This window comes from Thermobia domestica, chromosome 2 (assembly GCF_964235325.1).
Source record: "Thermobia domestica chromosome 2, izTheDome1.hap1.1, whole genome shotgun sequence".
Classification (NCBI taxonomy): domain Eukaryota; kingdom Metazoa; phylum Arthropoda; class Insecta; order Zygentoma; family Lepismatidae; genus Thermobia; species Thermobia domestica.
Genome location: NC_137455.1, coordinates 171,110,975 through 171,127,744, shown reverse-complemented (window position 1 = coordinate 171,127,744; position 16,770 = coordinate 171,110,975). Strand labels below are relative to the sequence as shown.

The 16,770-nt window shown below is 37.0% G+C and overlaps 1 protein-coding gene across 1 annotated transcript; it reads right to left on the bottom strand.

Moving 5' to 3' along the window:
* Window positions 1-14,245: 14,245 nt before the first annotated feature.
* LOC145679255 (protein GVQW3-like) lies at window positions 14,246-14,755 on the bottom strand. Its single transcript, XM_081749842.1, has one exon. It carries the CDS (start codon window positions 14,753-14,755, stop codon window positions 14,246-14,248), a length of 510 nt encoding a protein of 169 aa, XP_081605968.1.
* Between the last annotated feature and the right edge of the window lie 2,015 nt (window positions 14,756-16,770).

Here is a 16,770-nt window from a genome sequence, read left to right as displayed (position 1 = left end):
GTTGGTCCCATCTCAGCATCACCTCCTGTTCTCTCGATATAAGCTATTTACATTTTGCCTAAAGAAGGCTCTGCCGTGGCTCCATGACTACCCATGACAATGACTCTTCGTTCATTTTGCATTGAAATCGCTTATTTTTCTGATTACTATGAGTGCATACTGTCCAACGTTGCTCCCATCACTCTACAATTTCCCGCTCTCTCAATATAAATTGCTAATATTTTGTTTGTAAGGGAGATATGGCGTTACAATTATTACGTTTGAAGAAGAATTGAGGAAGATATTGCCTTGCCACAAACAACACCTAATAATAATAATAATAATAATAATAATAATAATAATATTTTACTTACCACTAATGTTGCCTACCTTTATTTACAATGCAATGTGTAACTAAAAAGCAAATCAAATAACACTCCTCGCCATTCACGCTTCCGAACTCGAAATACATGATTTACAGTTCTCTGTGTTAGGGGAAAGCACGTTTATTATATAATTCTTTCAAATAACACGTTTCACAAGTTAATTCACTTTCAATGTTTAATTTCATATCATCACTAAAAATCATCTTGTTCCGATACGAAAATAACGCCCTCTTGCAAAAAAAAAAGCCTGACCGTAGCGAAAGGGTGTGAACCTTCTTTATGCGATTAATCGGGTCCAATATTTCAATAAGTTCCTGCACACAAATATCTCAGTAAAAGATGAAAAGTTATTCAAATTTTCTGAATACCTATTTATGGGCGAAATTTGATTCCCTTGGAAGTTTTTAAGAGTTTGAAGGGCCGCCATTTTGAACATTTTCATCTGATTATTCTGGTTAACGAACTCATCAAGATATTTAAACAATTAATGTTTGTGCCAAGTTTCGTCTCAATCCGCTGATAATTAGGGTGGTTATGGCATTCACAAATAGCGTTATATATATATATACAGATAGATAGATAAATAGACACACAGAGGAAGAGAGAAAAGGTTTTTTGCTCCCTGCTTGCACTTGTGGTGCGTCAGAGCTAAACCGGGCCCCTTTGCAAAACGAATTGACCAGCCTAACCTAAACACAAACCTCTTAATTGCTAACGTAGAAACGTGGTCGGGAGGTGTAAAGCATGTAGAAATTGTATTTTTAATAACCATGAGTATGGATTCGAACACTCCACTTCCATGTTTTTCTTTTTACTTTTTGCAGCTACATCGGAACTTTCAATTTTTATTCTTTACTAATTGAAAATGGCGTTTACATTCAAAATATGAGGAACTTTGGTGGCATTTGTTCGGATATTCTTCTCTTTCAAAATTAAGAAGAGAATAAAAGCAATACGCAAAGACAAAAAGTATTATCAGTACTAAACATTACCAATAATAATTGCTACGAAAGACTAAATACGACCTCTTTTACCATCTCTCATGAGCTGTATGTATTATTAACAAAAATTTTAAAAAATGTCCGTGCCGGGGATTCGAACTGGCGATCTTTTAATTTGTAAGCTAGCACCTTAACCACTACACCAAGATCATGGCGTGGTGAACGTTTAGTGTTCGGCGTATTTGTTGTATTTGTGTTTTATGTTCCCACTTCGACAATTTATACTCTTTTTTCTAAGTTTAACAGTTGTTTCTGGCTTTCTCTTTCGGTGTCGTCCTTTATTTACACTATGCACTATTCGTATTCACAGCTTGTGCTCCTCTGCAATGTCTTATTCAGATTAAACTTTTCTTTTTGCCCCTCAGTAAACATTTGATTGATTTAATTCTCATACTCTCCACGAATGGAGCGCAGGAATGCCAGACTCGAAAAATAGGTGTACATTTACTTTCCTGACAGATAATACATGAAGGAGTAAATAGAGGACTATATGTGATGTCAGCGCATATATTGCCATACAAATCACAATGACAGACCTCAGCAATACAACAACAGTATGTTGTGAGTATAACAGAGTAATGACTTACAGTATCAGTAATTATGATAATCGTAATATGACGAACAGTATAGGTCATTAATGCTGAATGGGCATTTTCTTTTCTTTTCAGGCTTGGCGTATCACATATCAAGACGAAAATTTGTCCACGTTTTACGAGCCACTGCAGGACGCAAGTCTGCAAAAAAGAAGCACCTTGTCACGTTCCTGAGGGAGGAAACAGCAGCGGAACTAGCAGAAGAAGCGAAGCGAACTGTGAATGAGTTTTGCTACCAATTATTAGATCAGTGCAACAGAAATTATGAAAGATTAGAAGTGGTACATGGGGAGTGGTTGAAAAATGCGTGCTTCGACCGGACAGTGCAGCTGAGCCTGAACCTTCTTCGTCAATAGAAGGAAGGGGAAAGCCGCATACAGGCTTCGCGGCGAGCAGCGAGCGCTCGAAGCGGAGATAGACGGAGTCTACGATCGTCGGCAGAAAGTGGTGAGTGTCTCGCATATGCGGCTGCTATGAAATACAGAAAGGAGGGTGAGTTGGAAAAGACCAAACTGCTGCATGAAATGGAAAAATCACCAACCAGGGAGGAGGGTTTGGAAGCAGTCAGAACAAACAACTGCAAAGTGTTATTATACTGCGGACGAAGCTCTGGCGTTGCTCCTTGAAGGAAATCTGACACGCCATCAGTACCAGCTGCTGCGAAACGGCGCAAAGAACTTATCATGTGATATATATTCTGCATATAATCGTGTGCTTAACGCAAAAAAAGCGTGCTACCCGGAACTGATCGACGTTACCGAGTCCCAGGCGGAGGTTTCCCTGCAATCGCTGCTAGACCACACAGCTGCACGAATTGTACAAACACAGGAGCCTGTGTTAGAAAGAATTCCAGCAAAATATAGTATGTCACTTCAGCTCATCACCAAATGGGATGCGATGGTACTACTGGACACGCTGAATACAAACAAGCTGCACAAGAGGAGGGCTTTACAGACACTGACATTGTGTTCACGTCAATTGTACCAATTCAACTGTTCTATGAAAGGAAGCGATTACGAGTCGTAGTGTGTCAGAATCAATGGCTATCATCCCTGAGATTCTGCCGGCCCATAAGGTTGCAGTTTAAGAAGGAAACAACTGAACTAATACGACAAGAATTTGAATGTATGGAGGGACAAATACGAGAACTGCCGTCTAGCCAAATCACCATCGCAGGAAAGGTATTTGAGGTCACACACAGCCTGCATTTCACAATGGTTGACGGCAAAGTCTGTGACTTGATTATGCACACAAAATCAGCACAGACCTGCTGTGTGTGTGGCGCAACGCCAAAGGAGATGAACACATTGACAAAGGGCCCTAAGCCAATAAAACCTGACAATCTTGGCTTCGGACTGTCTCCTCTTCATACATGGATCTGTTTTATGGAGTGGCTGCTTCATGTTGCATACCGCTTGGATCTTCGAAGATGGCAAATTCGTAAAGAACACAAACCGATCATGAAGAAGCAAGCCGACATCCAAAAGGCCATGAAGACCCAGCTAGGGCTGATCATCGATGAACCAAGAGAAGGCGGAAGCGGTACTTCAAATGACGGAAACACTGCCCATCGTTTCTTTCAACATCCCGATAAGGTCTGAACCGGGATCTAATCAAGAAGTGTGTTGTGTTGCTTCACGCCTTACCTTGTGGGCTGGAGATAGATCCACGTAAATTTGATGTTTGGTCAAATGATAACTGTACCTTCAACACTATTCGTGGTTCTACATGCCCGCTTCAGTGCATAAAGTTCTTATTCATGAATCCGCAATTATCAGACATTGCATATTACCGATTCGGCAATGTCCGAAGAGGCCCAGGAGGCCCGAAACAAGCATATCAAACAGTACAGGAAACATCATTCTCGTAAGTGCAAACGAGGGGACACGTTGCGCCATGTAATTTATGCGACTCCTGGTCACAAGTGATGCCAAAATCTCGACGCTCCGCGAACCCATGGCGCAGAACCATAGGAAAAAGCAACTGTCTCCAGCTGTACTCATGCTTTTGAAAGATATAGAGGCTCCGCACGCACAGTCTTCTGATGATCAGTCCGAATAACTGTGTTAAAGACTATTAACTGCCTATCTGTCAAGTTGGTTATTGTTCTGAACAAAATACTTGTTTTGTATGTACAATGCTACACGGACTGAGGAGTGTCCACATTTTGCAACGAACATATTTCAGTTAGAAAATATATTGTTTACTTTATATTGGATCCGCCATTTTGAAGTTTTTAATTTGGATATCAGAATCGTATTCAGCGACCCCCAAAACCTTTATTTACCCAATTTAAGCTCCATGGCTTGTTTTTTTTTGCTCTGTCCGCCATTTTGAAGTTTTTAGTTTGGATATCAGAATCGTACTCAGTGACCTCACAAACCTTTATCTGTCAAGTTTCATTGACATGGAATCACATCCTATTTTGGCCACATTTTCAGGGTTTCTGGACCACTGTGTGGTATTATAAGACAATAAATGGAAATTATAAATAGGTTATATGTACGATAATATTAACGTTTTCATTTATATTATATTTGGCATATTACATACAGACATACATATACTAATGTTTGGAAGTTTATTTCTAAGTCGGGAAACATTTGAATGTCACTGCACTTAGTATACTGGTGACATATATAATATACTTTTTGTGTGTACGAAAAAACAAATATGGCCGTTAACAAGGAATTGTTAATGTGAAACAGTTTTGCGCGCATTTTTTCCGCGCACTCGTTTATGGTCCTGGCGCGTGGGAAGCGCGAAATAAGGTTACGCGGAGCGGGGGGGTCCCGTGGGCCGTCCGGCATCCGCCTTTAACAGTGCGCGGGAATTTGACATGGCACATATACGTGTCATGCCACAACAATGCTGACGCGTGAATTGAAAACAGATGGCGCTCAGTATTGTAGGTATTCTCTCCTTTTCTGCATAAATAATACATCAACATGAAGTCATGACATTTTCTACATAGCAAACATTACTGTTTTAAAATGACATAACATTACCGGCAAGCAAGGTTATGTTATAGAAAGCATATATTAGTGCGGGTAAATGAGATGCACACCGCGTACAAAATGGATGTTAGGATACGTAGTAGGCAATGGACTGCAGTACTTAAAAAATTAAACATGGCTGACTTCCACATCATGTGTATTGCTGTACAGTGCTTAGTTTACATGATGGCTAGTAGTTAGAATATGGCTTGGGATTATATTTTACTCGGTTTATTAGGGTTATATAAGAAATATGGGCGATGGACAGTATACTTAGTGCCTAAAAGTTAGTAAATTTTAATATGATCACACTCTACGAGTGTTAAGAAAAATAAACAGAGCTTCTTTAGAAGCGATCCGTGAAATAGTTAACAATGAGTGTTATTATAAATAACACGAAATAATAAATAAGTTGAGTTTCTCCAAGAAACGAACGAATAAAATAATCGCAGTATAGCTGCTCTTAGGAATTTACGTTGTAAAACGAACCAACTAAAAATTGTTCGTTAAAAGTGGTGCAACATATTGTATAAAGTTGTGAAATATTCTGCGAAATTCGTAAAACTAATGTGTGTTTGTTACAATGTAATATAGTAAACACTCTTCGTAATACTTGTTACATTAAAAATATTTTCAAAACATCTGGATAAAAGATTACAAACTAAGTGCATCTGCGTACAAGATTACATTTTGAAGGTAAGATACATTTGAGGAACTAATACTAACAGAAAATAGTTTTAACGGAATATTTTATTGACAAAAGAATTTTTTCAGATAATATAGATGTTAAAAATGATTCCATATATCACGAATAAAATTATAATCAAGTATATGATATGAAGAGATGTACAATGTTATATTCTATTTTAATTTTACAATTTTTAAATTCATGCAAAGGTAAATGATTTTATCATAATAAAAATTTTCTGTCTGAAATTCCAATAAGCATTATACAATATAAATATATTTACAATTTATAACTTTTACTTGAGTTTTTCATTCACTCATTGAATTCTGTTTCACTTACACAAACAAAGAAACCAATTAAAAATTATAAATGAAATCTTTCTCTAAGAAAAGCTCGGTAATCAAATCAACGTTGTCATTTTAATAAACTATTATATAAAGCATAATTAAATGTCCAATCGTCTATTTCAATATCATGATATATATTGAAAACAATTCATACAGTTCATCAAATGTTTCAGTTCGTACCATAATTCTCCATGCATTATAACGCAACATTTCATATTCTAAAATAATGTATTCATGTTCATCTTAAATACTAGTATTTTCAAAACACCCATAACAGTAAAAGAAATGACGGTGTCCATCTTGAAATACAATCTAGCAAACACTGTTCATTCACATAAAAAGAAGTACAATCATACACACAATGATTATTTTGCGTATACATTTTTATCTTCCTTTAAAAACACTTCAACCAAGTAATTAAGACTCTCATCAGTGAACAATAAACCTTCGTATGATAAATCTATTTAAAAGAGTTCTGTTCTTTTCATAGCTTTTATTCAGTAAATGTTTCGCTAAATAAAGTTCAAACACTATGTCGCGAGTTTTCTTCTTAATTAGAAATCCCCAAACAGTACGTTTCAATCAATTCTCATATGCTAATTTGCATAAATGAACTTCTTCATCTGAAATGCTTAATGAACAAGCAATACAAAGTAGTGGTTCTTTCAGTTTATAATACTCAAAAAGTTCTTTTATGCACAGTTCACTTACTTTAAAACGATTGCATTTACAGTTCACTCTGTCTAATTCAGGAATTTCAATATGTGAATTAGGATACACATTTTCAAAACAAATTTCATCATATCTATAATATCTTCTAAAAGGTAGAATTACTTCATTATCATTACAGTGTAGTATTTTCACTTTATCTGAATCACATGGTTGTATTAAAACAAGTTTCTTTTCATTTTCTCTCGGGAAAATATACTCGCAAGCAAATACTCGTCTACTACACATTTTCACAAATACCATTCTACTTAAGTAATGTTCCTACGAATATAGAGACGACTGCGCATGCGTACAAACTTTTGACAAATGCGCGTGCGTACAAAGTTTCAACGAATACGCATGTGCAATACAATTTCTGTTCTACAAAACATAAATCTATTTACTTGTAATCCTATACGGCCCGTGTAAAAATCTTTATGTAATAATAATTGTCTTAGAAAATCACAATCTTATATTAACATATCATAAACTATATTAAAATTATACTGCAAAAGAATATAATCCTTACTATGAATATTGTGTGATTCCTTATATATTTTCATGATTTCCTTGCACGTATCATCATTTGATAAAATACTAGAAGCTTTCAAGTCCAACACATGTTTACTTTTTAAAATACACATGTGAATACTGTCATTTCTTAAATTATCGAACCATTCTTTGCATAGTAAAACTTTGTATGGTATCCACTTAATTAAAGCTAATTTAATACAATTAATATCAATACTTGATTTATCACACGCACAATTCATACTTTTCCGAATGCACGTCTTGAAAGAACAACAAAACATTCTCACCAAATAACACATAGTATAAAAGCTGTCTTTCTTATCGTTACAACTGCTTCCCTCTAGTGAACAAACATGTATTTTGCGTTCTAAAACCGTCTCACTCTACCGGCAAAAACATATTTCAAGTTCAAATACTGTGCAACTTATACAATCTGTGTTTCTTCTCTTCACAAATATTACGCACGTAAGTCTCTTTGTTCATGTTTAAATAATTTCTTAAAGTGTGAAAAGACAGTAAAAATTAAAATAATACATACATATGAAACAATATTAGACAACAAGTAATATATGTAAATGCAAAAGAAAATAATTATAAAACATGTGTTACTTAGCATCATTTTACCTATTAATATTTTTCTATACATAAATGATGAGAAATAATTTTTAAAAACAACATAATTATCTAACCTAAAAAGTTTATTACTTTATATAGAAAATCATTTAATAACAAAAGTATTTACAAACATAAAACTGCAAAGTATTACAAGGTTGCAAATGCAAAAGTTAATGCTACTAATCTTACATCTTTCCACCAAAAACATAATTCTTGTGCATTACGAAATGCACATCCTGAGTTTTCTCAAATTTAATATTTTGTTCACAAGACAAAGAAATCATTAAATACGTTCGCATGCGATGTGTTTAATGATGGACATTGTTTACTTTCAAAATCAAAAATATTATCTAATCAATAATCTTTTAAATCCAAACTGATTTCTCTGCACCTTTGCAATAAAAAGTTGCATCTTGTTTACATAGTTGATACACAAGGTTACGTTTGTGTGATACAGTATAATATCATTGTTAAATGAAAGTATTAAAATTGTTCTGACTTAGTCCGTGTAAGTTTAATGTTAACCAATCAATTTGTTTTTGAGAACCTTACGGTAGTGAATTATATTCTACTTGTGATCTTATTAAGCAATGCAAATTTATTGTATCATCGTATACAGTTAAACAAAATTCGCGAATAATAAATTCATGATTTGGAATCTTAAAAACTTGTATGTCAATAATGTATTCATTAACACATTGTGAAATTTCATGTTTACGTTGCAAGAAAAGTGGAATAATTTGTCCAACAAATAAAGTGTTCTTTAAACATTTACGCGTTTTTCTTTCACTACAATTGGATTAAACAGTAAAACACAAACTGCAATATGATATTGTTCATTATATCATAAATATATTCACCATCTACTAATATAAAAACATTTTTAAAACTAGTTAAACAGTCACTTCACATATGCTTTTTCATGTTTTTCAAAAATTGTTATTCACTCACTAAAGTGTAAATGGAAATATAACAATATTTACACACTCACTTCACATATGCTTTCTTCTTGTCTTTATTTTCAAAAATGTCAAACAGTTCACTCAAATTTTTCGTCTCTTTCTTGAAGTAGGCAAAATAAGTCTCATAAAAATATCTTGTGTGCAAATGCCAATTACGTGCGATTTCGCATACGTATAAAAAAAATCATCAATTTCAACATCCATTAAAATCCTCACTGCTCTTTCTTCTAGTTCTTCTCTCGACATAAACAAACAGTCATGTCCAGTTTGGTTCTCAACCCCTTCAGCACAAGCACCGCAAATTAAAATTTTGTCGTCTCCTACTCTTTAATTGATTCAAGAATACACTTCACACCCACTTTATAATTAGTACAACAACAATTCAAACTCCAAAACCTCGATGTTCTCGATAATAAGGATGGAAATGAGGGTGGTGTCCGTGAAAATGATTCATCAATATCTGTTTCATTAATGATGTATCTTCTTCTTCATCCGAAGATGACAGGTGTACAACTTCTACACACTTTTCTTTCTTTTCCATTGATTCTGCGGTCTCGTCATCAGAAGATGATAAATATAGAACTTCTACAGAGTCCAAACTGCTAGAGTTCGTCGGGGATTCAGTCTTCGATTTCTTCCCCGGCAATGGCGGAGAAAGCAAAGTTTCTTCATCAGTGGTCAAACACTAGCTTTCGTATTGCTGCCATAGCGAAATACATACAACATACTCCTAACACCAAGTATTTATGCATTTATGTCAAATGAAAATGGCGTTCAAACAATATCAAGTTCATACAAGTCTCCCATCACATTCAAGATTATTTTTCCACTCAAGGTTCACAATCAATTACTTCTTAACAAGAAAAAAATTCCTAGAATTGTAATCATGTGTACGTCCAATCAAGCAAGGTCAACATTCGCGTAAACATCCACGCCAGCGGAACTTTTCAGTTCGCGCCCCTACGCCCACACCACCGCACCGCGCCGCGTTTTCCGGCATCAGGCGTCCTACATTTCGTAACCTAACATTCATTCCTTTTGTATATAATTAATTATTATTATGTATATGCTACTCAGTCCCCTTCCACTACATCCCATTAACATTTATCGTTATCAACATCCAGAAAACACTCTTATCCAAAACATAGGGAGCCTATAACATAGTGTATACCAACACCGGAAATAATCTCACCGGAAGTAACCACTGATAAATGTTTTGATTTTTGTCCATAACTACTCTTATAGGTCCCAGGCCGCTTCCTTCCTTCCCTTTTCCCGGATTGTGTGCTCGCCGAGGGACGTCATCCCTCCAATCGTGAAGGGCTAAATGGCCTTAGATACCGAAACCCCAGAAATCTAAATCCTAAATCCCTTTTGAAGAAAAAAGAAGAAACATCACTTCGCGTAATTTTTAAACAGTCGCGTACTCCTGTTCTATTCGGAAGCCAGTGATGTTTTAAAGAATGGAGTAGATAGTTTAAGCTATGAATAAACTATGTATTGAAAACGAAAGAAACACAAAAATAATGTTAATGAAATGTACGGTCCATTGCTAGTCAGATGAAAATAATAGTATTAGGATAGATTTTGCTTGACATATAAGTATGTATGCAATTTAGTAGTAAAAAATTGATTTGACTTTTTGAGTTTGCTATCCCTTTCAAGTAATAAATAACAATGACAATGCCACTTGTAAAAGTGTCCACGCTCGAATATATTTTTATTGTGCTTTTGTAAATAGTAATTAGAGGACAGTGAATCCTGTAGAACTATTTTGAAACAACTGTGCGGGGGAAGAGCCTCATTAATCGGGGGAAGATGACTCGGAAATTGGATTCGTGTAACGCGCGTATTAGGAAAGGAATAAATGTTATATATAAAAATATATGATTCAAACACTTATTTACAATAAACTAAAGTATGTCTGCACTCTCCTTTAATTTTTTAAAAAATAAAATACAAAGTGAGATTGAACTACAACGCTTACACTCCTCAATATGTAATATTATAAATGAAACATACTAGCATATATAGTAGCATAGATGACATAATGTTTTGTTATTTTAGTTTTAGAGTCTATTGTTCATGTCCATAACACTAATATATAATCCGTTGAAACTTTTGGGCAAACATTCTACGCTACATTTTTCAGCATTCTTACTCTTGAAACAAACATCGCAAATGTCTGGTTGTTCGGTGCATGTTTCATGTAACCATACCTTGCATCCAATGCATTGTTGCCACTCAACCGAAGGACCATTAGGATTGTAATAGCATCGCCCATATAAAACACAGTAATCTTCCGAAGTTACTTGAAGTTCACGTGATGTAATTTCTTTTGAACATTGATCTCCATTACTTGTAGTTTCACAAGGAGAACAGGTAATGTCTTTTGTAGTTTGAGGCCGAGACGATTTATTTGTCTTACTTTCCAATGCAATGCTTAGGTGTTTTGCCGGTGATGTGAGAACGTAAGAATTTTAACTTGCCGTTTGCGGTTTGAGTGAAGGTAGGGGCAGGTAACAAGCGTGAAGAGAGAGCCATGTTTGTTGAAGCTGAAGATCTATTACTTGCAGATGAAGGTCTACTGGAATGTAAAGATGTACGTAGGCCTATGGATGTTGTAGTACCCATTGGAACTCGCGAATATATGCTTGGAATCGGTTCGATTTGATTTCCTCGAGATCTCTTATGTTGGGAATGATATCTCCTATTCCGCAAACGGATTATATATGATTGATACCCCTTAAGCATTTATCAGGTCTGAAATTGTTTAAGCTCCATCGGGTACAGCTTCAGGATTGTATAGATATATCCCACAAAGAAAAAATCCTGCTATGGCAATATTGGTAATAGCTGCCTTCTCCCATGTTTCTCTCAAAAGTGAAGGAAACTGCGCCCGAGTGACTTCCGTGTTGGGATGAGTACGTTGCCAGTTTCGCAAAAAAATGTTTTAAAAAAGTGCTTTAGTAGTATGAGGAATGACCTGTGGTTGTAAGTGGTTAAGTTGTTCTAAGCAATGCGTATTATAACTCGGAAGAAACAATAATATTTCATTATTATCTGACGCTGTTTGCTGCATGTCTGGATCAGAACAATGTAACGAGTGCCCTCCAACACCAAAACCACCCGTCCAGGAGGTTTTCTGGAAATGAAGTGTTTGCAACCAATGCATAAATATGTCAGAGTTAAACTGATATCTGATTCATAACAATCTGTGCACCAATGGAAAGACCATATTCCCACTCAGATTTTTAATTATTTTCCTTCAAAATACTTCAATGGTAGAAAATGACGTTCTGCGTGGAACACACAATCTACAAGCTAGTTTTACCTTTTTCCACTGAATTTACCTGATTTACTCATTTCGAACCTTTTTGCAGCAATTACTATTTCTGGTCTGGAGTTTAATTGGAAGCCCATTTCGTAGCAATTATATATATATTTAGCACTTTCCAACAAAATATTTTTGTGAGAACACCCAACAATTGCCCAAAATATTTCCCAATGTGTTCTCGATTAATAGTTTCTGCTCTGCTTCTCTAGGATCCTTGTGTTTTTCGCTTTACATTTTTTAAATGTTCGATATGAAATGTTGTAGAAATTTGTAGCCTGAAACGCAGTCATTCCTTCTGTAGGAACTTACTCAGCGGCCATCTGAAGACTTATTGCATTCCAGTGGCCACGATTGGATACTCTTTCGTAGTGGCGGGGCAGTGTGGACTCGAGAACAATCTGTAATAAACACAGATAATTATGAAATGGACGACTAGTCTACATACATATTTTGGAATTCTAAATGATCTTTTATTTTACTAATAATAACATTCAATATAATATATTTCGTTAGCACAGAAAATACGGATTCCTACGACTACCTAGGCAGAGTGCTTTTACTTTTACTAAAAAGTTAACGTTAATTTTCTTTGGAAATAATCAGAAAAGCACCTTTCCCCGAAGCAGATCAATGGCATCTTTTCCCGAGAAATTTTATACATCTGTTCCAATAGTCGGGGAAACATGCCACTTCCGTCTACTGAGCAAAGTACACATGAAAATCAAGGAAGCTTAGTGCAGAAAAGAAAATTTCCCTTCTACCTTTCATGTATTTGCATATTACTACTATATATTCCGATATGATATATATTTCTGTGCAAATTCTTAATACCTAATTTCATTTTTGGGTCTTTTAAAGAGATTGAAATTTTACTTTTAACAAAATAAAAAACAAGTTTTTACTTACCAGCAAATGTAACGTCCAACTTTTCTTCGCAAGTACCTTCACACACAATCGATGCATCATGCTACCAATTGCATTCAAGGTCACGCAGTGAGAGCGAAAGATGCGTCTTCCTCCGTATTGCATCTTCTCCAGAACGACTCTAGTGAGAGTCCACACGTTTGAATAGATCCTATACTTCTCATTCGGCTTTTTTACGCTAATTTTATTATACTGAATTCAATGATACTATTTCTAAACATATCCGACCATGAAATCACGAGAAAAACGTTGACAAATTTGAGATTTAAGTAGATGTAAAAATCCCATCTTTGAAGTCATTCTTCTCGTGATTTTATGGATAGATACGTATTAAAATAATTGCAGTTGGTTCACAATTCTTAAATTAGTAAAGAAAGCGAAATTAGAAATGTTCCAAAGTCAGGTCACTTTTACAATTGCATAAGCGGTAAAGATCCCAATTTGAGATATTTTTTCTCATGACTCTAAGGACGGGTATGTAATTGACTCTTTCTTAGCCGCCCGTCTGTTTAACCGACTTATCTCCAAGAAACATGTTCATTATCAACTGCACTCGATATTCCACAATAATATTAAACATCATCCAACAATAATATAAGGTGCAGTCAAATGAAACGGTCCATTTCCATGTACAAGCTTTATTACCGAATGGAGCTATGTATAATGACCATTGCTGTTGAAGTATTTATCCCACCTTGACACCAGATTATAAAGGCCCTGGAAGAAGAACTCCTTGGATTGAGTATGGAACCACTCTGTCACAGCTTGCTGCACTTCTTCATCCGATCCGTAGTGGTGCCCCCGGAGGTGTTTCTTGACTGGCCCAAATACGTGGAATTCACAGGAACTCAAGTCAGAACTACGCGGGGTGGTCTAGCACTTCCCACTTCAACGACGCCAAAAGATCCTGTGTCTGATTGGTAACATGACACCGGGCATTTGTACAATAAAATGATGCCCTTTGTGAGGTTACCCCGGCGTTTATTCTTGATTGCTAGCAGTAGCCGACGAAGAATGTCGCAGTATTTGTTGGCGTTTATTGTTTCTCCTTTGGGGAAAAATACTACTAGCAGAGGCGCCTGCTCGTCGAAGAACACAGTCACCATGACCTTAGCAGGTGAAGTTGTGGAACGGATTTGCTTTGGTTTAGCGACTCTGCGTGCTTCCACTGCATACTCTCACTTTTGGATTCCGGTTGAAACAGTGGGCATATGGATTAATCTCCGACAATGATCTTTCCAAGGAAATCGTCGCCCTCGTTCTGATATCGCGTCAACTGGTTCAGTGATATTCCTCGGACAAACACTTGGGACCCATTGAGCGCAAACCTTCAGGTAACCAAGTCTATTACGCACAATGTCACGCACTCTACCATGACGCACCTGTATTTGAGCACTAATGACATCCAACGAGACCCGCCTATCAGTTTGAATGCAATTATCGATAGCAACTGTCTCATCAGGAATACTATTCCTCACCTTCTCGGGTCGCGCATCGCCCGTCAGTATCTCCCTGCCACCACGAAAACGCCCACACCACTTTCGCATTGTTTTGTCTGAAGCACATTTCGCACCATACGCACCCTGCAATCTCCTGTGTATGTCCGCTGGATGGACACCTTCCGCACAAAGAAAGCGTATCACATCCCGCTGTTCCTCCTTGGTAACGTTGGTCACTGGCACCTCCATTGGTGTGTTACACCTGGGGGGAGAAAGGAACATTGATAAGTAACCAACCTCTGCTAACGTGCCAAACTACGCCCGTGCGCAACAAATGTAACATTTATTATGGCCTACACATACGTGGATATAAACAGCAAACAAGACTAACATCTCCCTCAACACGTTCGGATATTTGCAATTTTACCTTTTCATTTGACTGAACCTTATAGGACACAGTATGGTACTTCATTCTACATTGTAGGCTTAATCATATTTTTTCGGTTTTGTGTTGTTTGTCTTTGTTCAATTCTTCCTGTTCCTCACATTTCTTGTATCTTTCCTCCTATGGCATTTGAAAAAGATAATTCCTTCGCAAGATGTGTCCCATCCAGTTGGCGTTTCTGCGAAGAATGCTGATTAAAAACATCTTCTTTTCTCCGTTAACTCCATTTTATCTTCTCCATTTTCCTCCGACACTATATTTCGTAGCTCTCTAAATATTTATTCTCTAGCTTCAGTAATGTCCAAGTTTTCGAACCATATACAAGGTAAACAAAATAAATGTTCTAAAGCAGTGATAAACAAAGAAATACAATGCACATTACGTACCTTTAGGTTTCAAAGTGATCTCCATCAATATCCAAAACATTTTGCCAACGTTCCTGCAACCGCACAATACTCTGGTAATAAAACTCGGTGGTCGTGGATGCAAAGAAGTCCATGAGTGCGTTCTGCAGGGGTCCCTCATTTGCGAAGGATCTCCCTCGGAGGAGATTATCAAAGGATGAAACAGGTGGTAATCTGCTGATGTGAGGTTCGGTGTGGTTCATGTCACAGTGCTTCCCAGCCAAGTTGCTGAAGGGTCTCTCGGGTTCTGTGTGCTACATATGGCTTGACATTGTCGTGCAGGAACAGCACACCCTTGCGATTCATCAATGCCGGCTCCTTCTGCCGCAATGCACACTGCAACTGTGAAGAATAGAAGTCAGCGGTGATAGCCTAACCAAATGGAAGGAGCTTGTAATGCACCATTTGCCGACAATTTAATCGTACGGAGAGCATAACCTTTCGTGGGTGTAGAGGTGGTTTTGAGGTGTGATGAATAGGGTCAGGTGGCGACAATCAATGTCTGGCACGATTGGAGTTATAGAGGATTTACTTTTCGTCACCAGTGAGCAAGCGATCAAGGATGGGTGTATTCAGGTGCTGAGTGAGCAAGGATAAACAGGCTGTCACTCGTTGTTTCTTATTGGGTGCCTACGATGTGTGGGAGACCCACTTGCTTAACTTGTATGGCTTTCCTATCTCATGCAGGCGCACTCTGTTTCAGCGGAAACATAAAAACCTTTCTCCAAGTTCATCCACGTTAGACCACTGTCCTCCTTGATGGCTTCTTTTAGGCCCTCGTCACCCAACACATGTTGTTATCCACTGCGAGGTTCATCCAAAAGGCTCACATCTCCCAAATGGAATTTCTGGAACCAATGCCTGACAGTGTGTTCGTTCACTACAATGTCCCCAAATGCTTGGCGTATGGGAGGATTTAATGGAGCAGCTGACAGGCCCATTTTAAAGGTATACAATTGTATAACAAACACACGCGAACAAGCTGTTTCAATACCTCAATTTCTCTTCGACAATGGACAAACTACGATTGCTGTATGTGCGCAACGTGCGTGTATTACTGAAGGTTGATGGTCAAAAATTCCAGCTCGCTTGGCAGGTACGCACACCATTGTATTTTCTCTCTGTGAGCGCATAATTAACGGGACGTCAAAAACGGAACAACTTTGTTGGTTACCTTGTAGTCCAATACTCCATATACATATAGCATTTGATCAGCTTCTTCCTTAGCTCAATATTAAGCCTGCTAGTTAAGAGTGCTCTTTTCTTGTTGATTGACTCTTTGACTAAAGCAATTCTCTTTGGTGTAGTAATGTCTCTAACATCTCCCGTCAATGTACTGCCCAGATATTTGAAGTCACTACACTTAGCTAAAACTGATATTCTAATATGACCTTGTTAAGCTCTTCATTATGACG